We start from the raw sequence: 25,652 nt of genomic DNA, 5'->3' as shown, positions 1-25,652 counted from the left end.
AGAGGGGTCACCAAGGTCATAAGAACAGAAGATCTGGAGTGGGCCTTTTGCCTCACCAAAAAAGGTACAAAGGCCCGTGGAGGGCCTATTCTAAAGCACAGGAAGAAGTGATGGAAGGAGCAGCATGGACAAGCTGCTGTGTCCTGACCCCAGCTCCCTGCACCACTCACTGCCTCCTTGAAGGGACTGAGTGCAGGAGAGGAAAGAGAGGTGCTTGGAATAAACTTGACCCTGGGAAAGTGGGAGGGTAGGTGCTATAAATGTCTTCTGTGTACCTATGCCTGAATTAGTAATTAAATGTTAATGCTAATTAGTAATAACTAAGAAAAATCAAGTCTGTTTTTCCTGCAGCAGCACTTAGTAAGTGACTTCTCTGAGTTTATTTTAACCAATTAGTTTTCTTGCTTGAGTTTCTTTTATCTTCTCCCGAGTCCCACTAAAGAAAGGGGAATGAGCAAGGGATCATAAAATCCCCCTTATTCAAGGGATCAGTGCAACACAGCAACTTATGCTAAAGGAATATACCTCCCTGACTGAAGGCTGGGAGCAGGTATCTAAGTACAGATGGGACACAACAAAATACCCTTGTGACAGGGAAAAACCAACTCAGCTGTTCGGGTTGCATAACTTACAAAAATCTTACTAAAAACTGTGACAGTATTAGAGTGTCACTAAGATTTAGTTTCATTTCTGAGCTAAGAGAAAATCCACTTATATGCTTCCTCCTGAAAGAGATTTCCTTTTGGAATGAAACCTTCCCATTTAATGATATATTTCCGTCAGTTTTCAAAGATTATTAATGAAAAGTAACTACAGATTTTCATGAATACAGCCCATGGATTATCTCAGTAAAAAGCCAGCAAATTAAATGCAGCAGTGTTATCAGCCTCATTTCCTCCACCACACTTCCCAACTCTTCTGCTGCTGTCAGCTGGTTACTCAAGTGATTTCCAGCAACAGACCTCCCAAAGAGGTGACTCACCCTAGGTGCAGGTCTAAGACAAAAAATTCTTTTTCTTACTACCTGGGAATGGGAACCTTAACAGTAAACACTTTGGGAAGATTTGGCACTTGGGGACACTACAAGTACGATGCAATCATTTGATCTCCATTTTTTTGACAGGTACAACTTCAATACATTAGTCAAGATTTAGTTTGAGAATTCAACTATCAAACTGCACTTCAAATTACACCAGTTGATGAATGCGATTTGAAAATTAATTTATTGCAGATGTGGCAAATTTCAGCCACTGGAAATGACACACCAACAGCAGCAGTTTCAACACACAAATTCTGTATTTCCAGAAGTTATGCACAGTGTATTTACCCAGGTATGTAGGATGCTAAGTCTTCCTCAACTAGCTGGCAGTTAATACTAAATTTTCTCCCATTATCAGCAGAGGCATTGAAGAGTTCAACAGATAAGATGTTATTATCTAAAATTTCTGTGAATGAATAATATCAACATAATTAGTGCCAATCAATGACAGTATGAAGACTATGGTTTTAGAGGAATGACCTATAGTACTAAAAGACAGAATTCTCCAAAATTACATTTGATGTACAAAATAATTGATTCTGAACATCAATGATATGCAGATACTTAAGCTTTGCACATACCTATAAAATTAACTTAAAATACACCAATAACCACAAAATGCTTTTGTACAAAAACTCCAACTGCTACACATAATTCCATTTATTAAATGGCTTCCAAATCATCATTCCACATGGGCTGAAAAGTAAGTAACTATATATGAATGATATATGGTATTGAGAAAAATCCTACTAAGGCATATACATGTTAACCAAAATTATTTTTCTATTTTGGCAATATTTTAGAGCAGCAGCAATCCCACTCCAAGCTACCAAAGAAGTCAGGAAACATCAAGGACAGCTAGTCCTTTTGGAAACAAGCCCATGTGAATAACCAGAGTACTTCTATCATGCAGCACTGATGTGGTCTGTAAGACAGGACATGAACAGAGCTTTTGTTGCAAGCATCTGTTATGTCTCCTTCAATCAGAGGATAGAATTTATTCTCACCCCAGGCTACCTCTACCAGGTATAAATTTGAAATGCATGAGTATTTCAAATAAATACTATTTTAAATATCAAAGTGACTGTTCCTACATTTGAGTCTACTTAATAATATGTAAATAGAAATTACTACACTCCTCATAACTTACCAATAACTGAACACAGCATAAGCTTATCTTCAGTCATTTCTTCAAATCTTTCCTTGGCTTCTCTGTTCCACTCACTTGCCCCTTTGAATGGCTCAATGCAAGCCAGCCTACACCTGATTGCCTGAAGAGTAACTCAACATTATGCATCTAACATCACATACAGACCAAGATCATCTCATTACGATTGAACAAGCTTTGCTTTGCACTCATGCAAGACAGAACCACCTCGGCTTCTGGTTCCACACTGCCACAACTGATTTAGCTCAAAATGATCCCTCCCTTCCCAGCAGCTGAGCATGAACCTCACATTCAGAGACCTTCTTGTTGAAATACAAAGAGTTTAAAATGTCTTTGCATCCCTTTAGGGTAAGGCATAGTACTGGTGCAGAGATGACTGAAGATTACTGCACAGAGGATCACTAAAGATTATTGCACTTTTAAAATAAAAGCCTACTAGCGTTTTCAACTAGTTAAAAAACACCCCTACCGATATATGACGTTTCAAAGTTCAGTAATTGTGATTGGTAACGAAAACTTTCAAATGAATAGCAAAGAAAAAAATTTCTATTTATGTGCATTTTTTATTTGACAGAAATACTTAGCCCTTTTCCTTCCCAGTCAAGTTTCCCCCCTTGTCACAAGGGGGACACTCCAACCATTCCTCTAGTTTAAAAAAAAAAACCCACCCAATTTTAAGTGCTATAAACCAAACAAAAATGTATTTAAATCCCCCCTGCCCTCGCCTTATTATCATTTAAAAGGGAAAGAATGTGAAAATTTGTTTGGCTTATTATGGAAATAAATTTAAGTGTATTAAATACATATAGTACACCTCTTCTGCAGCGTGTACACTGCAGAGCAACATTAGATTTAATTTACATCTGAAAGATATTAAAAAAAAAATTAAGAGTTTTCAGTATGCACCCAAATCATTAAGTGAGACACTTCATAATGGTGGGCAAAAAGGAAGTTCCTTAACATTTTTTTTACTGTATGTATTTCAGAAGGTGAACATCTCTCTCCTTCCCCTCTCATTCACTGAGATGCTGTTAATTTTGAGTGTTTAATCCAGGCATTTACCTTTTCTGGAAAGCTCAGAAACTCCTGTTTCACTCTGCGTATGTCTTTGTTAGTTAAGCTAGCAATGTTGCCATAGTCAACGTATTTTACCAGAACTTCCTGACAACTTGGCAGCCCTTCAAGGAAAACAAGCCAAGTTATTTTAACAAAACATTAGTACCTGATACAGGTTAAAGCACCAGGATTTCAGAGCAGACCCCACATTCATGCCATATGATCACCCAGTATCAATTTTTTTTAATTTTTATAACCCTATCAAAATGAGCATTCTTTAGGAGCCAGCTCTTTTAGGTCCCTGACATGACAGCCCAGGCAGTTTGGCCCCATTTGTGAGACACTGGCACACTAAATGCATGCCAAGTAAACATGGAAGCACAGACATGCTACACTGCCCACACACAGGCAACACAGACTCAGCACAAGCACAGCCCCCCAGTCCCTTTGGAATTACTACAGAGAATTATCAACCAACACCAGATACACTCACAGGTTGGCTGGAGCAGCCAAAGCTGCAGTTCCAACTGTAATAGTAAGAGAAATACTACTTTAAATGATTATGTAATAGAGTATCAATTCTCTCTAGAAAATGGAAGATGTTGCATTTCTGTTTAAAAAAAACCAGCTGGATAAATCAGTCTATTAAGAGCAAAATAATATGCATTAGTACTACTGACTTTATCAAGCTACCTGGCAGCACCATAATTCCTAGTAAGAATACTGGCTGGATGTTACTGCTCATAGCCAGCATGTGACTGACCCACCAGCTCGTCTGATTTTGCAACCTAACATGAGAGCAAAAGAATCAATACTTCACCTATAATCTGTGCTCTGTACCAATTCCCGTCCTCCTGTTTTGCAATGCAGGCTTGGCCTTCAACTGGGCAGAAAATTTCCAAGTTTTTACCATTCTCTTGTTCATATATCTCCTGAATTTTCTCTGGAAGTGCTAAAGATTCCACACTCTCTCTCTGAAATAAAAACAACAAAGCACACATACACAGCAGATAATCTTTTTTAATGGCATTTTTTCTCTTTAAAGGGATAATTTTTTTCCTAGTACTGTACTTCCCAGTTTTCCCTCCAAAATTAAAGTGGTCATGAATACATAAAGTGAATTAAAGAGCATAACAATTATTGAATAGTGCCCTGTTCAATCACCATTCTAACCAGTAAAATACTGCATACCCACAAAGGAAATTAACCACGTTACGTCTCTGACAAAAATTTTCTGGGGTTTTAAGAATTCCTAGAATTTAGCTAGGCTCAATCAAAGACTGTTGAAATTAATCTCACCTATTTATTCTAGGAAACCTACCACTGGTAACAAGTAACAGAACTTTACAGAAGTTGTAGCTTATTTAGTGTGGACTACAAATAGCTCAACATTCAACTGTTTATTCATAGTTTCATCCAAACAGACTTTATTCCTAAACTTACCAAGCGGAGATAGAAATCACTCGGACTATTAATGTGACAAACCACAACAAAGACCTCTTCTCCTTCCTGTGGAATATTTGGTGGACTGTAGTGAGAGATGGTGCAATTTTCCAACTGACTGGGAAGCTGTAATTTAAACCTAAAGGGTAAACAAAGTGAAAATCTGAATAAAGTCAGTCAAAATTAACGGCAAATGAACCCTTTCATATTCAAATGTCAAGTTTCCCATTGAAAAAAACCCAAAACGATCTTACAAAAATTACTTGATTCGAACTTATATGTATAGCTTAAACTTCCCCTCTTGCAGGCAGTGCAGCCAATTATCTGTAATGCTTTTCCCACTGCCTACCAGCCAAATCAAACAGATGCCAGGCTCATTTCTGTGTGGTTTTCTGTCTGTGACAGACACCAAGAGCTTCTCATTTAGCCCCTGTTATTTAAAATTTGTACAGAAATATGTATTTTGCCATTTTTTAAAATAAAATCCCCTATCGGAATTAAGCCTGACTCAGGCAAATGAGTATAGCATGGTGCTTATTGGTGAAGGTGAAAAAAAGGAAATCAACAGACACCGCTGAAGGTTAGTACATCCCACATTAATATATGGAACACTGCAAAAGCAGCCAGCTTAGTAAACGTCACTTGGTAAGCATTACTCTGTTATTAGTTACAGCACACAGGAGTGTGAACCAAAGGAGGACACATACCTTGCCAAATCTAAGAAAACCAATGCATCCTTGAGAGACAGTGGTATGTTACTGCTTATTTCATTAAATGGAGGTTTTCTCAAATCCACAATGAGAACACCATCCTCTTCTCTAAACACCACCATTGAAACAACTTTATTATTCACCATTTCTAAAAATTTTGTCTTTGCCTCCTCTCCCCAACCTTCATCCTGTATTAGAAAGAAAAGTTACTGAGGATGTCAGAGCGTAAAAGCAAAAAATACAAACTGCAATTAAAAATAAAACAAATGCAAGGAAAAAAAGCATAGATGCATCTTAACAGATTAAATACTGAACATGGTCAGACTTGTCTAGTCCAGGACAGCACTGAATAGAGTTCTTTTATTATAGATTAGTACATGCATGAAACTGTATAAAACTGAGTCAGATCAAAGGACTGCAGTTTCCACCATGTTTCCTCTGAAGATCCCCTCAGACTGTTCTGATACATAAACCAGAATCATCTTATCTGTTTCATTTCATGACTTTCCCAAGAATTGAGAGAGCAGAAATGTAAGTTTCTCTTCTTGTCTCTTTACACAAATGCACAACGTGATTTAATCAATTTACACACTGCTGCTCACCACAGCATCCTGTGTAACATTTTATCTGCCTTGAAAAAGTCTGTCCAAATTTATTTCTCTGGGTCAAGTTAATGCATTTCCCAATTGATACTGCAAATCTGCGCATTTTAGGCACAGAAAAAAAATGAAAGCACATATAAGGAAGTAATGGTAAAAACAGATGGTAAACCCCTCAAAACTGACCAACAGTAAATACTGTCAGAAATGCACAGCTGTATTGGACTTTTTTCATTTCCATGTGAATGAATATGGCAAGAATAAAGCAAGCCTAATAAAAACTCAATGCTGTAGAAAATACTACAATATATATGCTTTTTTTTTTTTTGTAATGGAGTAAAGGTTGACAGTACTTTATTTGTGGTTATACCAAAAGAGAATAAGTAACACTTCAAAACAGTGGCAAAAAACTTAAGTAACAGGTACAATCTCTGAAGAGATTCTCTTAATTTTTTAAGAAGCCATTCATTCTTTGTTTGGATGACTTTAGAAAGTTACTACTTGCATAGTTATCAGATAGACACAAAGTAAGAGGACCAATTTTGCAGTCTAAACTTCACAAAAAACATGTCTAAAGTATGAGCAGTGAGACTTAAGCCTGAAATATGCACTTGTAGTCTCACAGGCAGACTGCTATAAGCTCTTGTTTCTTTTCCACTGAAAGCAACACAACACAATGTTTTACAAGACAATATAAATTTTAAAACCACACCCCCATACTCTTGAGTTTCCTTCTGTTTATACTGGAATAAGATAATTTTAAATTCCAAATTTAAATTCTTTAACAAAAGTCTTACAAAGAAGTTCCTAAAATACTTCAAGCAGTTTGTACTTACTTCATTTTTGGGAACAACATCCTTCAGTGAACACCGTACTGCTAAAGGAGGAATGGCTGCAAGCTCTGCCTCAATGTGCTGGTCAGGCTTCCTCACAAACATACAAATGTCATGGGTTTCAATAGTTTGCAGAGTAGCAGGATTAGGCTTCTCAGTGGGATCATACCTAATGTCAATGGGAATAATGCAGCACTGGCTTAAAAGCAAAATAACTCAAACCCAATGCCTAAAACCCCCCAAACCAAACCCAACCCCAGCTTTTATTACAAGTTATTACTGCAGTAATTGACATGTCATAAATGTCAATAAAATAAAATGTTAAAGTCTCAGTAAATCCCTTTTTTTCAGAAGTACATGCTCTCTTTTACAACTCAAGTCTCAGTTAAATATTTTAACGTATGTAGGTTTGTACACTTGTGCACTTAAATACAGAGCCACTTTTTCTGAGGGGAACATGTCAGAAGAGAATACCAGAGCTATTTGGGTATCTGGTTATCCCCCTGTGTAAAGGTGAGGAAGGACTTGTTTCTCAGAGGAGATCTTGAGTAACAACAGTCCAAGACAGCAACTGCAGATAATCACCCCTCTCTCCATAAACATACCCTGAGAAAATCAGAACCACAGAGCTTCCAAAATCAATCAGGAATACTTTAAGCAATGCAACATCACGTGCTTTGTATCTTATTGGACCACAAGGCTTCTTCCTCTGGTTTTTACTCTCTACAGGAATTAGCTCAGTGATAGCTCCACGGCACCACATTCCAGTGTCCTTATGCTTAATGAAAGTTCTAGCACCTATATGGAAGCAAATACAAAAGGATTAAATTCAGTATTTTCAAATATTTCACACTGAAACTATTATTACAGTTCTGCATAATGCTCCCTGTTCCCACCCTCCACACAGGTAGTGTGTGGAGTGCTACTGCTACAATTACAAAGTGCTACTGCTACAATAAAGACACAAAGACAGTAAAAGCCCTGTCTCCATAGCCACCAGAAGCTCCCCTCACATCCACTTACACAGTGTTTTTAAGGCTGGCAGGTGTTTGGCTTGTATCAAGAAGTAATTCCTGGCAAACTTTCTATAGTTCTGAATAAAGTGGCAAAACCCCCACTGACATTAAGTTATTACTTTCAGTCAGTCTTTTGAACACATCATGTGGAAGTGGGTAAGATTATCAACATGAGGGTTAGGAAACAATTTTAATGATTTAAGAATGTAAGCCTTTCTTTTTGATTTCTAGAATTGTTTCTGTCCAGTCAGTGAATTTTATAAGGACTGCTTTACTACATAAGGGAGTGGGGGGAAGAGGAAAAAAAAGAAAGAATATGATACCAAAGAAGGTATATTGCAAGGCAGTATTTTAAGCTTGTAGACCTTTAGAATTAACCATTTACCTAGTTCCAAAATGTCTGAAGGCAAGAGATAGGAACTCTTACTAGCGCAGAAGTTTTCCAATTTCTTCTGCAAAGCAAATGCTTCTTTCTTCTGTGAATATCTCCGAATATAGAAATGACATGGATTTATAACATGGCTTACAAACACCAATTCCGTCAAACCTGAGTAAGACATAACACAAATTATCAAACACCCCACAAGTGACTCCAACCGATATTATCGGGCATATGACTGAGTTTACCTTGCATTAGTTATGGTAATATTATCTCAAACAGATTTTAATCTGACAAGTCTGTTCATACTGTTTCAAACTATTATCATGTTTGCTTCCTGATGAAACTGGTCATTTGAACCACCTCTCTTATGCTACCCTCCAAAACAAAAGGCTGTCTCAAAATGCAGTAGAATGAATTTAAGTGGGTAATTCAGAGTTTTTATTTTCTCTAACAAAGATGCAGAAAGCTTCTAGAAAGCAGATCAGAGATTAAGTCTCCTACCTTTAACAACATGTACGCTAAGCAGTTCCCTGTAGTTATTCAGTGTTAGTGCATGAAGACCAAGGAACTAGCCAGGAGATGACCCTACGAATGCCAGGACTCATGACTAAGCATCCAAATCCTCTGTACTGCAGGTACCTCCTTCCAGTAGGGGGGCAAGAGATAGGTTTCTCTTTCTGAAGCTACTCAACAAAGGTTGTCAATGGGTAAGAGGGTTTCAGAAGCCCCACAACCCCATCCTTACAAGAGTAATTTATACCACAAAGCTTCCTGCAAAGACTGGACAACAGCATGTAACAACATGCCCGATCAGGGCACACCAACCAGACAGATTCACATTATCGCGGAGCACTGCAACCTCAGTACCGCCATCTATGACTGCAACACATCCCGGGTGAAAGACTGCACAGAATCTGGCACCTGAAACTATCTGAGCAGGAATCCAGGACTGTGCTTCCAAGCTGAGGAAACGCTGCATCCAGAACAGATACCAGATTTCAGTTGGCCATTTCCAGTGTGTAAGATGGCATCTGAATGACTTGGAAGATTTCCCCTACAGGGACACGGCCTCTTTTGGATCACCCCGGTCACCATTTCCAAAGAGGGAAGATGAGTCAGCTATCTTGTCTTATATACAGAATCATTAAGGTTGGAAAACACCTCTAAGGCCCTGAGCACCTCCTCCTGCACTCCAGCCCATCAGGCTCTGCTGGACTCCCTCCTGTGTGACAGTGACTGTCAGTACCGCAGGCTCCAATGCTGGATACAGTACTCCAGATTCACTCTTTGACAGAGGGGAAGGATCCCTTCAGATTACTAGTACAGTCCAGGGAAAATCCAACAAGCTGTGGAACCCAACTGCTCCTGCCAAATATTACAGGACAATGGCCTGGGAGAAGATTCAAGAAGCGGAGGTAACTGACAGAAAAGAATTCTCCAAGAGTCAATGACAGAAACTCTGAGGTGACTGCAATAACCACAAGTCAAAGTAAATCATGATAGCAGAGCGTGCTTTCGACTCTCTTTGAGAGAACTTGTGATAAAGTTTTCAATACGCCAAACTGGAGGAAAAAAAAACCAAACAAACCCACAAACAACAACAACAAAAACAAACCAAACACCCCAAAACCCCACAAACAAAACAAAAAACAACCAAAAAACCAAAAACCACCACCACAACAAAAAAACACAACAAAAAACAAACAAAAAAACCCAAACCAAGCCACAAAACAAACAAACAAAACCCCCACAAACCCCACCCCCCAAAAAACCCCCAAGAACTGAAACAGACACCGATGAAGAATTTGCATGAGCCAAGCACACATAATATAAGACTCAAAAATAAGATCACGCTCAACAATGGAACACTGAAAGCATAAGGTATTAAAACACTTGCCTTCCATGTCATCTTCAAGTATTTCTTCTATTATGACATCAGGCATTTCTTCCTGGTCATCAAGGATTAGAGTGCCTTGTCCATTATCTTCACTATATTTGGGAAAAATTTTATTTGGAAACAAATTAACATAACTCAGCCTGTTTCCGGAAAAGCATGAGTCAAAGCAAAGGTTCTATTAAGAGTGCATCACTATGTTAAAATAGGCCTCATAAGAGCTGCTAAAAATAAACTGAATTCAACTTTTTAATACCAAGACAACAAAAAACCAGTAATGTAACTCCTAAATCCTAGAAAGAATTGTCACAGACACAGTACATGTGCTTAGGCACAGCTTTCTGCAAGAGCTACCCCCCACCTAGATGATCAGACACCACAAGTACAAATGCAAACTACTTGAAAAAAATTACTCAAAATATGGTTAAGACAGCTCATGTTGAAAACAAAAGGCATATCAGATGCTTTTGTACAAGAGATACTACTCATTCTCATATGTAGGATTTCCAAATACTACAGTATGCAATAAGCCTTTTTTAGCATATTCAAGGTTAACTACAACAGCCCTAACAGCAACTCCATTTTTTCAAGTATTAGTCAAAGACCACAGAAAAAAACCAACCGAACAAAACAACAAAAAACCCCAAACAAAATAAAATACCCTCTAATAAAATAAAAGCAACTGTAATTTTAAAAACAAAAGGAGTTTTTTGTTAATCTTAAGAAATTTCTTTTGGCATTTGACACAATCAGTATTTAGACCATGAACTGGAAATACTACCAATTTCTGGACTTGCTGTTTATTTTAGAGATTTATGCATTTTCATGTACTGAAATGATTAATATCTCTATGACATGACTACAAACACAGCAGACACAGCACTCAAGGACACGGTTTAGTGGCTGCCTTGGCAATGCTAGGTTTACAGTTGGACTCAATGATCTTTTCCAGCCTAACTAGTTCCATGATTGAATCATTAAATGCCAACTGAAGTTGAAAAGTGCACAGCATAAATAAAACCTGGATAACTTCAGTGAATCAGCAAAATATACTAGAGCAAAACACAAGTAAAACCAAAATGTCAGAACTGCAACTGGACTGACTAGACTGCTGACTAAAATACCAGCATATAAAGACCTGCTTAGCTTTAATATACTCCCAGAATTCAATAAGCACCTACAGTTTTTTAATTTCATCTCCAGTAAATACTTAACTATTAGAACAAGTAAATTACTGTACCTATTCTCTTTCACTAAAAAATACTTACTTCCCTGTCATTCCCCATTTAATCTCACCCAAATTTTCTAATGAAGATGTAATCTCAAAAGCATTCAGGAACAATCTCAAGAGAAGAGAACAAATATTATAGAAGGTGACAAGAATACCTAAATTACTTTGGCAGTTTGAGATCTATGGTGCTTTTCAGCACAATATTCATGGAGGGGTAAAGTAAGTGATTAATTACCTATTCCAGTTTACTTCTTCCTACAAAAACCAGATTTGGCTGCTCATTTATCTTCATGTTCACACTTAAAAATTCTTGTCTTATGCTTTCTCCCTCATGCACAGAGTACTGCAATATTCACTCAGTTTTCATGTCTATACTCAGTTTAGTTCAATATATCATTCTGCACAGAGACAAAGAATTTTCTTTTCTTTGTAAAGAAAAAACCCATAACTCAATTCCAAAATATATGCTTCTGTTTATTGCAACACTATTAACTATTTTCTTTACCAATGAAAACCAGCAAAATCTTTTAAGCACTTTTACATTTAGGCTAATGGAACTGTGAATGTAACTTAAATTAATGCCTTAGTTTTCCTATCCGGTTTTAATTAATGAAAACTGAAAGGTGAATAGTATTGAACAACTGTCTGTGCTTCTCTCCCACTGCCCCTTCAGGAACGTATCCACTCTCCTGCAATGTTTTATGTCTATAGCATGTACTTCAACTTCTATGCAGCTCCTATGTGTGGCTTTTTTCACCTCTGGTCTAATCTTGGAGTGGCCCAAGGTATGTAACACTTTTATATTTATCCTTCATCAGGTCTCCTTTGTCCCCTGCTCAGCTGAAGTTCTTTGAAAGTTTTCCAACGCAAAAAAAAAAATTAGGTTTTGTTATGTTTCACCTTTAAGTTGGCAGAGTTTACCATTGTGCATTTAAACAGGCTTCTTTGAAATTGCCATTCATCACTGACAGTATCTTCAAAATAGTGACTTGGTAGGAAGGGCCCAAGTTGTCCAAGAGAGGATTTTATAGATTGTTTTACCCACATTCTAACTCAACTAACATGACAGGTGGGGTCCTAATTTTTGTCTAGCATTGGCATAACCCGCCCAAGGATTGGCTGAGTCATCATCCCTGGAGGCGTGTGGCTAAGAGAGCTGGGGCTGTTCTGCCTGGATAAGACAAGGCACCAGGGAAACCTTACAGCACCTTCCAGAAAGGCACAAATTTTCTGGTACAGCCTCCTGAGACAGTTTAAAACCATTATGCTTGACCTAAGGGAATGCCAATCCAGATGAGATAAAAGGAATTTCTTACAGCAAGAGTAGTGAAACAGCAGAACAAATGGCCTGGAGAGGCAGTAAATACTCCATCCCTGGAAAGGTTTCAGGTCAGATTGGATGGGGCTCTGAGCAACCTGATCTAGCAGAGGATGCCTTTGCTCACTGGAGGGCACTTGGACTACACAATCTTTGAAGGTTCCTCTCAAACCAAACCATTCTAGGATTTTGTGATTTAAAAGACATGCAGGCATTACACTTACACACATGGTAAAGCTGGAGCTGGTAGTGTTAGGTTAATGGTGGGACTCGGTGATCCTAGTGGTCTTTCCAACCAGAATGATTCTGTGATCCTACAAAAACTGTTTGCATTTAGCCCACAAATAATCAACTTGCTAAGCTTCATTTCTCTGTGCCAGTCAGACTGACACCCCTCCACTCTATTCCCAGCGTGGTCCCACATCCTGCAATACAGTGGGATCCCCAAGACGTTCCAGAGCAGCACCATCTTTGCTCTGCCCCTCCATCATTTTGGAGCGTGTCCATTATACATTGGAACTGCAGCACTCTTGACCAGCCTTTTGGCCAAGTTGCACAGGGTCAGGTGCACCTCAGCTGTGATCTACTGTCTTACTCATTTCTGCTACAGAAATCATCAGTCACTTCCACTGAGGACAGCATGGCAACTGGGATTTTCCATAACTTTCCTTAGACATCAGTAAAGCAAAAAGCATTTAGGTGTTTCCTGAAGGTCAGAAACTAATTCACTAAAAAAATAATTAAGCCACTATTCTCCCAATTTATTTCTATTTGTAAGGGAAGGAGAAGTTTAAAAATGGCAGAGGTCTGGTCAAGGATTTTTAGAATACACATGTATTTATCTACATTTCAGCAACTTGTATGTGCTTTCTCCATGCCTCACATGAAGGCTACTGCCTGTTTTTAGTGAAGAGTTTATACTTATGCCTATAAGTAGTAGTTTTTCAGTCAACTGAAAGTGAAGAAGCTCAATTTCTGCTGTTTAACTGTTCCATAAACAGTTTTTGTAATTCAGATAACCTGTGCCTCCTTTTACCTCCCTGTATATCTCCCATTCCAGTCATTTACCTTGAAAGTATTTTTTCCTTTAAATTCTTCACTCTTGAGAGCTCAGCCTCCACTGGCAACTTCAAGTCAAAAATAATCTGAAATTAAGAAGTGCAATCTTAGCTTCCGTTAAACTGAAAGCAGATTATACAGACAGCTGTTATCTATGACACCTTTAATTTTATGGTAAAAATGAGAAGAGTTCAGCCAACAGCTAATTATCAAATATGTCTTCTTGCCTTATTAAGACTTAATGGTTGGGATTCTGTAATCTAAGCATATGAACAGAAGCCAAAGTCCTTATATTCCCTTCGTTTCAACATCTAATGATAAAGTGACCTCTAAGTACAAAGGCAGGCCTGTAAGTGGAGAGTGGTGGCTGTCATTTCCCAAGAAATCTCACTGGTAAGATGGAAGTAAATGACAGGAAAAAAAGGAAGGATTAGTTTTTTTCTGGGTCAGAAGGACCCAGTTTCCCCATATGGAAAGTGACAAATGGATGCAGGGGGGAGGATTCTGAAAAGCACATTTCTTCAAAGAACGACAAGACCAATTATTCACTCTTTTTCTCAACACAAGGCCTACTAAGATCCAAATGAAATAATTGGGTGGCACATTTTGAAAGAACAGAGGAAGCTATTTTACATAAACCTCATTTTAAATAGTAAAAGGTGGAACTCACTGACACTACTTATGTCTATATACAGATAATGCACATATGTACACACTCATGCACATAGCCACATGCTTAACAATGACATTTCAGATGTTTCACAAGCTTATGACAGAACGAGGTAACATTTATCCAGTGCAATGAACCTGATGTATCCTACTGATACTAAAATCCTTAACCTTCAACTTCCCAAGTTTCCTGAATGCTTCCTCCAAGCATCTTTCCTCTCTGTTGCCAGAGACAGGAGGCTTCAGAGGATGGAGCTTTGCTCTAATACAGCACGGCAGGTAGCACGGGTTTCTATGAAGAGCAGACATGATGGAGAGAAAGAATGAAAGTAAAGGCCTGGGACCAAGAGGATCAAGTGAGCGTGGCTATGGATTCTGGACTAGTTCAGTGAGAAAGCTGGAGAGCTCTGGAATGGAAAAGGTTTGAGAAACTGAAACACTTTTTCACTGATCAGCACTGTGTCAGCTTTCCTAACCTCCCCCTCCATTTCCTGTTTCAGACACCAAACTCTTCAGGGCAAGAATTACCTTTTTTTCCTTCACATCAGTTACAAGACTGTAACTTCTGACCAAGACCAAGTACAAATTCCGTGTTGTGAAGAGGCAGGGTAAGGATATAATACCCCAAAAACGTCAGTATTGAAGTCAGCAAACTGGGACCAAACTTTCAACCCAAATATGAATATATTCCTTAAAGATAAATTATTTCACAGTGCAAGAATGTTACTACCTGAGCGAGATCACAACAGCTTCTTTGGGAATGTGAAAATTTTAATTCCTTTGCCATCCTAATGGCACCAATCAAGCGCTTCTTCTTTTCTTCGATGACTTCCTTAGCTTTTGCAATGCTAGAACTGTAGTTGTTGATATTTTTCTTTAATTCTGCGAACAATTGCCTCTTCCTGTGTTAAAAACATTACTTTTCAGAATTCATTAGGCACTCGGCTACACAGACTCAAAGCTGAACTGTAAAACACAGCTGCCACCCACACAATACAAACTGGATACATCTCACACACAAAGATCATCTTCCCTGAACAGTGTGATGTAGGGGCATGGGAAATGCACTCTGTCATCAGAGGAACGACAAAGTTGAAGAGTTCACATTGAAAAAGTATTTATTAATTAAATATTAGGAACACTCTTCCATTTTAGCCTCCAGATATTTCCAAACACATCCAGCTGAAGTTGGACCTTACAATTCATTCTACTAAGATAAGACTGAAGACCCCCCTCCCAACCCCCCTAGAGGCTCTTCTGGAAACCTGAGCTTCAACACCTCTCTCCCCACAATCTAAAGATATAAGTATTTGTGAAAATCCAGAAATTAAGTGGCCTTGGGCTTCTATCAGCTTGATAATGTACAGAAAGTTAACTTAAAAATGCCTCCTATCCCTGCTGTTAAAATTTATTATCCACAGTAAGAACATTATTATGGAGTATTAAAATCTCAAAATTGAGCTTTTTCAGAAAATTAACATTATGACTAGTTTTTCTTATTTTTTAAGAGCAAAGACAGCATGAGCCAGTGTTTTAAACCATGCGAATCAGCTCCAAGTTGCCACAATGAAAGGGTAAAAATGAAAGACAGGTACTATGAAATACAGCTATGAGAAAATTCTAAACAAAATTTTAGTCTTTCATCTGAATTTGAAAGAGGTTTATGGTAACAGTAACTCACCCATGCCATGCTACAAAACTAGATTACTACCTTGACAGAAGAATAAGAAGTTCATCAAGTGTTCTCTCCGCAGCTTCTGTAACTTCATCGTTTTTATCCTTTACTTTCAACTCCAAGTATTCCAGCATCTATTTTGTTCAGTATGAATAAACACGTATTATTTCATTATTATTTTATTATTATCACAATACTACTTCTTTTAAGATTCAGAACAGAATCAGTGAACAGTATGACAGTAACCCCAGAAGAGTGAGTGACATTTAATCAATTATAGCTCATTACAACCCTCTGTTTTCTCTAACTTGGAGTCAGTTGGCACTGTTTGAATCCTCCTCAACTGAAGCTTTTAGGTCTATGAGACAAGAAACAAATTTTGGGCCCACTGTCTCACTTTCCCTACATGACATTCAAACACAGCACCATATGCAGATAACAGCATGCTGAGATTTCCGCTGTTTTTAAAAACTCATTGTGAGCATAAAGAGAAAATTTAAAAAAAAAAAAAATTCTTCCTCTGGGTAAACATCAGTTTTGTCACTACAGTTATATTTAATGAAGAGACTACAGGAGAAAAAAAAACTCCATAGTGCAATACTGCTTTGGCAGTTCTCAGTCTTTATTGGAAAGCTGTTGCAGGACCACAGTCATACCCATGGGTTATTATATTATAACTTCTGAAGTGGGAAGTTTTTACAAGATGCTACTAGTGTATGAGTTAGGAATTCCACATAGCTTTGCTTAATAGAAAGACTGGCCATCAGAAAGGGACTGGAGAACAGGCCTCACTGAACACTTCACACCACTTAACAGAATTAAGCTTTTGAAACATTAAATACATCTATACTGTGTATCTTACAAGTAAAATGCAAACAGATGGCAAAGAACTGAAAGCTTTTCTATAGCACATTTAAGATGAGTTAAAGTTTAAATAAATTAATTATCATTGATAAAAGTCAAAAGTTACTCAATAAAACATATTAACAGCATTTTCAGGTATTTTAGGATTCTTTCTATGGTTTATACTGTGCATATAAATGTATTATTTGATTTACATTTTTCTGCACATTCTATTGCATTTTTTACTTCTGCTACCCTCCTAACATCTTTTCCACCTTTAAATGCAGAAAGAGGCACACTAGAATGAAAAAGTCAGAGTAGCTGCTAGAGCAAAAAAGCTGAATTTTACCCTGATCCAAGGAAACAAACTCAGTACTGAAAGACTCCCTTGCATATGGTTCTGCTGAATGTATGTACTGACCTATTAACTTTAAATTATGCACACGCTCAGTACTCCTCTTCAGACTACTACTCAGGCTGTAGCCTGGACTTTAGGGATGTGTACTCACAGAAATAACATGAACAGTTGGAAGACAAAACAGGTAACAAAACACAGGAAGGAAAAGCACATTTAAATAGTGTGTTAATGTGTGACTACTCACAACAAAACCACCCAGTCTAGGAGAGTCATGGTTTACTTAACTGATTTTCACCCACCTTGCTTGCATCATGGAAGTGGCCAAGATTACTAACAGCTATGCCCAAAGCTTCATCAATATCTTGCCCAGTGTTGTTCTCCTGAGGAAAGGTTTGCCAATGAACATGAAAGTTGCTTGCACAACTGAAAGACAAGATGGTCTACAACCACTGGCAGTTTTCACAGAGGCATTTGATGTGGGTGACTGATGAGCTATGTGAAGACTGAGCAGCTCCATAACAGCCATCAGGGACAAAATACTTGACCCACCTGAATTTCACTGAGAACATTTACACTGTAGTATTTCTGAAGCAGAGTCTAAATCTGTTTGTTTAAACAATTCAATTGCATACGCACACATGAAAAACAAATTAAAACAGTACATGAAGAAAAAGCAAAATAAAGTTACTAATACAGAGAAAAGAAGACAGGAAAGATTGAAGAATGGGAATACTGCAGCCTAAAACAAAATATTTAGGAATATCACCTGGGGACCACCCCCCCAAAAAAAAATGTAGCTAGCTCCCAGTATTTTGCTGATACAAGAAAACCATTTTCAAACTTTAATGGGCACTGTAACAAAACTACCTAAGAAATTGCATCAGACATCTGAAACTTATGATTTTTTCAAGGTCAGTGTACAGGACAATCTCCACAGAAGAACACACAACTGGCACTGGATATATAGTTCCTTTCCAGTCACTTTAAAATATCCACAACTTAAATTCTCCTGGTTCACAAACCTCACTCAGAAAGATGAGGTTAGGAAACTTAATAGAATGTTTAAAGAGAGATCCATTTGTCCAACAACCTTGTTGCCCTGAGTTACTGTTTTGAGGAGGTGAGCATGAGCCTTGCAGATGCCCCAAATTTAAAAACAAATAAAGAAGTCCCCAACTCAAACCTTGTGAAGCCTGAGGTTATCTTTTAAGAAAATCTAAATTCAAAATACATCCCTGCACAGCAGCTGAATAGAATTAACAGTCTTCAGATATGATCTCATTGGGGGGTCTGAGCTGCACTCATTTTGTCAAGTTATTTTATGAACACTGGAGCTATACATGCATTCTATGATAAGACAGAGCAATAGCACATTAACTGTTAAAGCTGCAGGGTTTTTGTTTTACAAAATGCACTATTAACTATGTGTATACAAAACCAAGTGAGAATATAAGGAAATTCCATGTTAACACACCATGTCAGATGATGGAGCTAGAGCTGATCCATCACTCAGCTCACCACAGGAAGAAAATGGGCGCTGAACATCTTTCTCTTTGGTATTGTGATTGAAGAGCCTACAAACAAAAAACTTCTAAAGAAAAGACCTATGCATTTTATATAAAGTATTGAGCTTCCTACAAATACTTTACAGGACTATTTCAAAATCTATCACTAAATACCTATACACATCTATCTGTGTAACAGATGAATTCACACATATAGCAGATATCCTATTAAAAAAAAAAATCTATCTATCTATATATCTATCTCCTTTTATTATAATCCCCTTAAAAGTAGCTATTTTTCATCTGACAATTTTGGCAAGACTGAACAAACCGTAGTAGCTGCTAGTGATTCTTATCTTGAGTGAGAGTAAATGCATGACTATGAACATTCCAGGTTTCATTTTTCATTTGTTACTGTTAAAATCTTTAGAATACACAACACCAGTGACACCAAAACCATTTACTGGCAACCTGTTAGGAAGGCTCTCAAATTCCCTTGTATGCTGACCCACAGCAGCTCTTCCTCAAGATCTGACAAGACTTCCAGAGGAACAGTCTGCATAAACCAGCCTTATTCCAGGGAGGGAGCCTTGTCTTGTCCTTCCAGGGCTCAGCTTGTTGTGTCTGACCAACAGTAAGAGCAACTGGAGAACACTGCTGCACAGACTGACAGCCACATGTGAAATCTTTCACTTTGGACAAGGTTAGCAGGGTGTGTTACATGCACCAAACTCAGAAGATAAAATTCCTACATCTTCCTTTCAGAACAGGCTCCTTATGCAACACACCTGAACAAATTATCTGGGACTGTCCTTATTTGAGTGAACATTAATCTCCGCAGCAATAACACTGTGGGGGGAAGACACCCACTTTAAGACTTCCTTCAGGTTCACACTGACTGGGCAGATAAACAAGTGAATGTAATTTAGATTTGACAACAGAATATTGCTGGCATCTAATCTGTATAGTTGTGACTGGTTATCGAAACAGAAGGAGCAATGGGATCAGCAGGTGGTGGAGGGAAGGAGGCAGAGTCCTTCCTACCACAGCCTGGCATTTCAGCAGATCTCTCTCCTCTGAACCCTTGTCAGCCATCTACCACAGTGCCTAAAGCTTTCATACATTTTCAAGCCAAACCAATTTGTTTTTTGGTGCCTCTCAGTGAAACAATTTTCGTACTCAATGTGTTCCTACAGCATCAGGTAATCATACCAAAAACACAACAGTGAAGTTTACAGAACACATCAAGAAAATCAGCCCAATGAAAATGTCTGGAATCACTTACTTGAAGTCTTTCCCCAGGATGGCATTTAAAGACATGAAAAGTCTTAATAAAGGTTTACCTTGCTTGTCTTTCTGAGCTGCTACCACACAGCTCAAGTTTAAAGTCCATTCCATTCTAAACTCAGAGGAGAAAAGGAAAACAAAGTTCAGCCCCAGGGTTACAGCCAAATCCCAGGAACAGGTATTCTATAAGCCTATTTTCACCTCCAGTATCCACCCCTGCCCACCATTTCAACAAGACCAAGCTTCAAGGTAAGTGCTGTTGAATTGTACAGGGGGAGGTCTAAGGAAAGAGCTCCCAAGAGCCATCCATAGCCATCAGTGCACCTTTGTGATAAATAAAAGATGCTCCTAGTAGAAGGAATCCTGACTTCCTGTTTGTACATAGTATTTTCTCCATTATTACGCAAAACTTGCATGATACTGGATTCCTGAACCAGATTCTACAATGTACCTTTTCAATAAAGCTTCATGGCAGAGCTTAAATGCCAAAGATCTGACTCATCTGTATTTTGCAATAAATGCTAAACCTGAATTTCATAAGAGGAAAAAAAAAGGCATTTCATGTTTGTCCAAAATATAGATTTCTATGAAACAATGGCATTAATGTGTCAAGAGTCATGCACAAGGCATAGATGCTGAAAGAGAAAACCTCAGAACTTATGCACTACTGGGCAAACTGAAGTGGTTCTTTAGTATCTTTTTAAGTCTTTATGTGGGAGCTGACAGAAAACATATGTATTTATGAACTGCCTTCTTGCACACAAGAGGATGGAACAGCTCTGTCAACATGGGGCACTAAAGAGAACTGTAAAAACACACCTTCCTAAACCCAGGCTCTGGACATCTGCCGTGCACTACACAGCAACACTGTGTAACGAGAAATGCTAACAAGCACTTGCTGGGGATGCAGGTGGTCATAAAGCACAGACCCTGAGCCCACAGGGGACCTGAGCCTGCTTTAATCACTCTCAAGGAAAATTCACAAGATCCTATGATACTGCTACTTTACACCACCACAGTGACTACTGAACTAAAAGCTTTAGATCCACTTACTTCCAGAGAAGAGAAACAAAACAAACCAGCGTCTTCATGCTTCCCATCGCCATACAACACTGTAAAAGCAAGCACAGAAAAACCCACTCCTGTAGGGCATCCTAATCCATGAGACACTCAGAATACACCATCACCAGAGTAATCTTCTATACAGCATTCAGCAAGTCAACAGGAATCAGAACCCTGTTGGTTTTTTTTTTTAATAAGAGAATTTAAGAGCTAAGACTAGAAATCCAGACAGATATAAAACTTGAGAATTACAAAGACTGACTTGTGTGTACTGATTAGGGCATTATCTGCTATTATCAGCTATATATATTGTTGCTACAGTCAGCACAGGATAATTATAAGAAAGGAAAAAAAAGGCAAAAAACCCCACACATTCAAGAGGCGTAGTTAAATACAGGAAAAAAATTGCTTTGTAAACACCCATAAATACTAGGCATCCCATACAATTTTTCAACTCTTGGAAAAAAGTTACGCATGCAGAAAAACTCTGAAAAATAAGGTTTGCTTTAGAACAAACTTGTCAATCATTTTGTCAAGAAAAGGAGCAGGAGTGGAATCAAAACAAATTGATTTTTCTTGCTAAGGACGGGGTAAGCAGTAACAATGTGTTAATCAAACCTAGCAGCCCATTTACTATCCTTAACAGATCATATAAAATAAAAATTAACAGTGAGTCGTGCACACAATAAAACTGCAGGAAATAAAATATTCCAAAGCCTTACCTTCCTCACTGAGAGCTTTTGACACAAGACACAAATCACCATTTCTCTGATGTGGTTCTGTAAAATGCTCTTCTAGTAGCTTAGAAGATTGCCTCCAGATGTAAAAGTAAAGATTTCAGATCATCAGGAATATTAGTAAGAAACTAATTTTGACTTCCTGCTCTTTTAGAGCTAAGCTCACCCACTTTTACCAAATGACATTATGAAGAAACTGCAGTTAGCCAAACACACCACAAAAAATTTGTTACCTTCTCTTAACTGGGAAAGTACTTTAGCTCTGTAACACTGAATTCATCATACATAGAGGGGATACTACAGCTGTTAGGCATGCAGTTTTTTCAGGTAACTAGAACTAGCATGAACAAATTGTTACATAATCAGCTATAAATAAGTAGAAGGAACATGATTAAAACATACTGAATAAATCAACAGAGCTAACTTGTAAAAAATACATACAGACCAATATGATATAGTAGCTGACAGCATACCAAGTTGCATTTAAAATGTCTCTGTCCATGAACCTACTCCAAATACTGAAACTTTTGACAAACTGAGTATTTTACTCACATACACAACACAGAAAAATGGACTCACTTGCAACACTGCAGAACACAAACATTACTTTCTATGTCTTCTCAGTTCTATTCGCCTGTAATTGTGCTGCGTGAGCTTAAAAATATTAAAGCCACCATCTCAAAATTCACATACCTCACATCTTTCATCCTACTTCTGGGAAGCTCTTTATTACTATCATCCAACAAGAACTCTTCCCTTCCACTCATAGTGCCTGACATAAAAAAAGTAACAAATTCTTTACAACACAGCCCAGGTCATCACTTGAGCCAACACTACAGGTTCGGGTCATTTAGCGAAGAGCAAAATGAAAGCGAGAGACACAGAAATCATATCTAGCACACACCTACTTGGTTCTTAAAAAGCAAACCTATATGCAACAGAGCAGCAGCCTGCTCGGCACTGCTCAGCGGCTCCATCCCGCCCCACCTAGCGCTACCGGGCACCCCAGGAAATCGCCACCGCCGCCCTTCCCGCCGCCCTCCCGACCGCCTGTCCCCGCTAGCATGATTTCTCCTTACCGCAATTACCTCCGTAACCACTCCCTGTCCGCAATCCACCTCCTGTACAGACCCCGACTCCCTTCCTTAAGGACTGATACGGCCCCCCGCACCTTCCGTGGTTTCTCTGGTTGTTTTTTTGGTTACTGCCCGAGCGGAGCCCTCTCCCCGCGCTGCGGGCGGCCCCAGGGGCGCTCAGGGACGCGCCCGCTCCTCGCGCGCTAAGATGGCGGCCGGCCCGGGGCGCCTCTCGAGGCGGCCGCAGCCAATCCCGGGCAGGCGCGAGGGGCGGGGCGGCCGCGCCCGGCCGGGCCCTGAGCCCAAGGGATGGCGTGCCCCGCGTGTCGCCGTGTGACACCGGCCGCGCCCGGCCGGGCCCTGAGCCCCAGGGGTGGCGTGCCCCGCGTGTCGCCGTGTGACACCGGCCGGGCCCTGAGCCCAAGGGATGGCGTGCCCCGCGTGTCGCCGTGTGACACCGGCCGGGCCCTGAGCCCAAGGGATGGCGTGCCCCAGGGATGGCGTGCCCCGCGTGTCCCCGTGTGACACCGGCCGCGCCCGGCCGGGCCCTGAGCCCGAGGGATGGCGTGCCCCGCGTGTCTCCGTGTGACACCGGCCGCGCCCGGCCGGGCCCTGAGCCCCAGGGATGGCGTGCCCCAGGGATGGCGTGCCCCGCGTGTCTCCGTGTGACACCGGCCGGCGGCCGGGCCCTGAGCCCAAGGGATGGCGTGCCCCGCGTGTCTCCGTGTGACACCGGCCGGGCCCTGAGCCCCAGGGGTGGCGTGCCCCGCGTGTCGCCGTGTGACACCGGCCGGGCCCTGAGCCCCAGGGATGGCGTGCCCCGCGTGTCTCCGTGTGACACCGGCCGGCGGCCGGGCCCTGAGCCCAAGGGATGGCGTGCCCCGCGTGTCTCCGTGTGACACCGGCCGGCGGCCGGGCCCTGAGCCCCAGGGATGGCGTGCCCCAGGGATGGCGTGCCCCAGGGATGACGTGCCCCGCGTGTCTCCGTGTGACACCGGCCGCGCCCGGCCGGGCCCTGAGCCCCAGGGATGACGTGCCCCGCGTGTCTCCGTGTGACACCGGCCAGCGGCCGGGCCCTGAGCCCCAGGGATGGCGTGCCCCGCGTGTCTCCGTGTGACACCGGCCAGCGGCCGGGCCCTGAGCCCAAGGGATGGCGTGCCCCGCGTGTCTCCGTGTGACACCGGCCAGCGGCCGGGCCCTGAGCCCCAGGGATGGCGTGCCCCAGGGATGGCGTGCCCCAGGGATGGCGTGCCCCGCGTGGCGCCTTGTGACACCAGCCAGCGGCCGGGCCCCGTGCACCTCTCTCTCGCTGCTCCACCAGCGGGGTCGGGGAGGAAATCGGGAGAGTAAGAGGTGGAAAACCCGTGGGTTGAGGTTAAGGCGGTTTAATAGAGAAAGCAAAAGCCACGCACGTAAGCAAAGCAAGATGAGGGAGGGAGTCACTGCTTCCCTTGGGGAGGCAGGTATTCAGCCATCCTCAGGAGAGCAGGGACCCATAACATACAATAGTAGCTTGGGAAGACAAAAGCCATCCCTCCAAACATCCTGCCTTCCTCTTTCCCCTCATTGTACACAGAGCATGATGTCAGATGCTCTGGAATGTCCCTCTGGTCAGTTGGGGTCACCTGTCCTGGCTGTGTCCCCTCTCAAGCTCTGATGCACCAACAGCTTCCTCACCAGCACGTCAGTACAAAACCTGACAATACAAAAGCAGAAAAGGCCTTGGCTCTATGTAAACCCTGCTCAGCAATAACAAAAACATTTCTACGTTATCAGCACTCTGCTCTGCACAAATCCAAAACACAGCCCTGTACCAGCCACTGTCTAGGAAATTAACACTACCCCAGCCAAAACCAGAACACTGCATTAGAAGCCATTAAGTCCATGTTTTGGGGTTACTTTATTCTACATACGTTCTTGTTGCAGAAAATGTAAGGGATGCTTTTGCAGTGTTTTGTCACTCGTGTTTTGGCTGTCACAAATGTAGCATGATACTCTCCAGCTATCTGTTTAATCACCTCTAGTGAAATACAGTTAAGTTTTAAACATAAAAAATACATGGATTTTCCTCTGCTGATGTGCAGGTGTTAAATATATGAGTTTCTTCTTGGTAGAATTGCCCTGTTAAGGTTTTGGGCTTGACATGCTCAGAGTTAGGTTACCAAAAGCTTATTAAGATTACCAAAATTTCAGGAAGGACATACCACTGATAGTGAGCACAGGGAATGTTGAAACACAAACCTTACTCAAGGTTTTCTTAATAACGGGGTGTACTGCAGTTGGTGGGCCAAGGCAAACAGTATTTGTGTGGAAAAGAGCCAACAGAGGAGAGACTACAGTCCTGTCTGCCGAATGGGCGGGACAAGAATTTCAGGAGCAATGAGGAAGAACACAGGAGGAAAGGAGCAGTGAAGTTCAAAAATTAGGCAGTTCTATGGAGTAGGGCCTCACCCACTTTTGGTAAAACACCCAAATCAAGTTTGCATGGTTTTTTTATATCTACACTTGAATGAGCCTGATCTGTGTGTGAGGGGTGGAACTTTCCAGAAGTTATCACCAAACTGATTTCCCTTGTAAATAATTTCCCTCAGATGGGACGAAATTAATCATCTCTCTCTATGAGACCCATAAGAGCTAAACCCCCTTCTCCTGCTCTGCAAATACCAGTAGTCTTTCCTCTCTGATTCTCTCA

The 25,652-nt window shown here is 40.5% G+C and overlaps 1 protein-coding gene across 14 annotated transcripts in view; it reads right to left on the bottom strand.

Annotated features, from left to right (window-relative positions):
- The window catches only part of RNF17 (ring finger protein 17), a 40,264-nt gene extending 17,098 nt beyond the window's left edge, over positions 1-23,166 (bottom strand). For 4 of the 14 annotated variants that reach the window (XM_040055162.2, XM_040055149.2, XM_040055156.2 and 1 more), the window contains exons 1-20: positions 23,056-23,166; positions 22,578-22,656; positions 21,870-21,961; positions 21,139-21,197; positions 20,142-20,197; positions 18,768-18,867; positions 17,593-17,673; positions 16,129-16,226; positions 15,148-15,319; positions 13,758-13,834; positions 10,144-10,235; positions 8,250-8,411; positions 7,454-7,646; positions 6,852-7,017; positions 5,414-5,604; positions 4,707-4,845; positions 4,084-4,237; positions 3,270-3,385; positions 2,190-2,310; positions 1,328-1,445 (exon numbers count right to left, since the gene is read on the bottom strand). In XM_040055162.2, coding sequence (XP_039911096.1) covers positions 1,328-1,445; positions 2,190-2,310; positions 3,270-3,385; positions 4,084-4,237; positions 4,707-4,845; positions 5,414-5,604; positions 6,852-7,017; positions 7,454-7,646; positions 8,250-8,411; positions 10,144-10,235; positions 13,758-13,834; positions 15,148-15,319; positions 16,129-16,226; positions 17,593-17,673; positions 18,768-18,867; positions 20,142-20,197; positions 21,139-21,197; positions 21,870-21,961; positions 22,578-22,651 — 2,261 coding nt within the window. In that variant the 5' untranslated portion in view covers positions 22,652-22,656; positions 23,056-23,166. Of the gene's footprint in view, positions 1-1,327; positions 1,446-2,189; positions 2,311-3,269; positions 3,386-4,083; positions 4,238-4,706; positions 4,846-5,413; positions 5,605-6,851; positions 7,018-7,453; positions 7,647-8,249; positions 8,412-10,143; positions 10,236-13,757; positions 13,835-15,147; positions 15,320-16,128; positions 16,227-17,592; positions 17,674-18,767; positions 18,868-20,141; positions 20,198-21,138; positions 21,198-21,869; positions 21,962-22,577; positions 22,657-22,963 lie in introns of all 14 variants that reach the window. The other 10 variants (XM_040055161.1, XM_040055143.1, XM_058419268.1 and 7 more) reach the window with 7 other exon arrangements.
- Between the last annotated feature and the right edge of the window lie 2,486 nt (positions 23,167-25,652).

The sequence above is a fragment of the Hirundo rustica genome, chromosome 2 (assembly GCF_015227805.2).
Source record: "Hirundo rustica isolate bHirRus1 chromosome 2, bHirRus1.pri.v3, whole genome shotgun sequence".
Lineage (NCBI taxonomy): Eukaryota > Metazoa > Chordata > Aves > Passeriformes > Hirundinidae > Hirundo > Hirundo rustica.
Note: the sequence above shows the minus strand (reverse complement) of the source record. Positions and strands in the feature narration are given on the sequence as shown.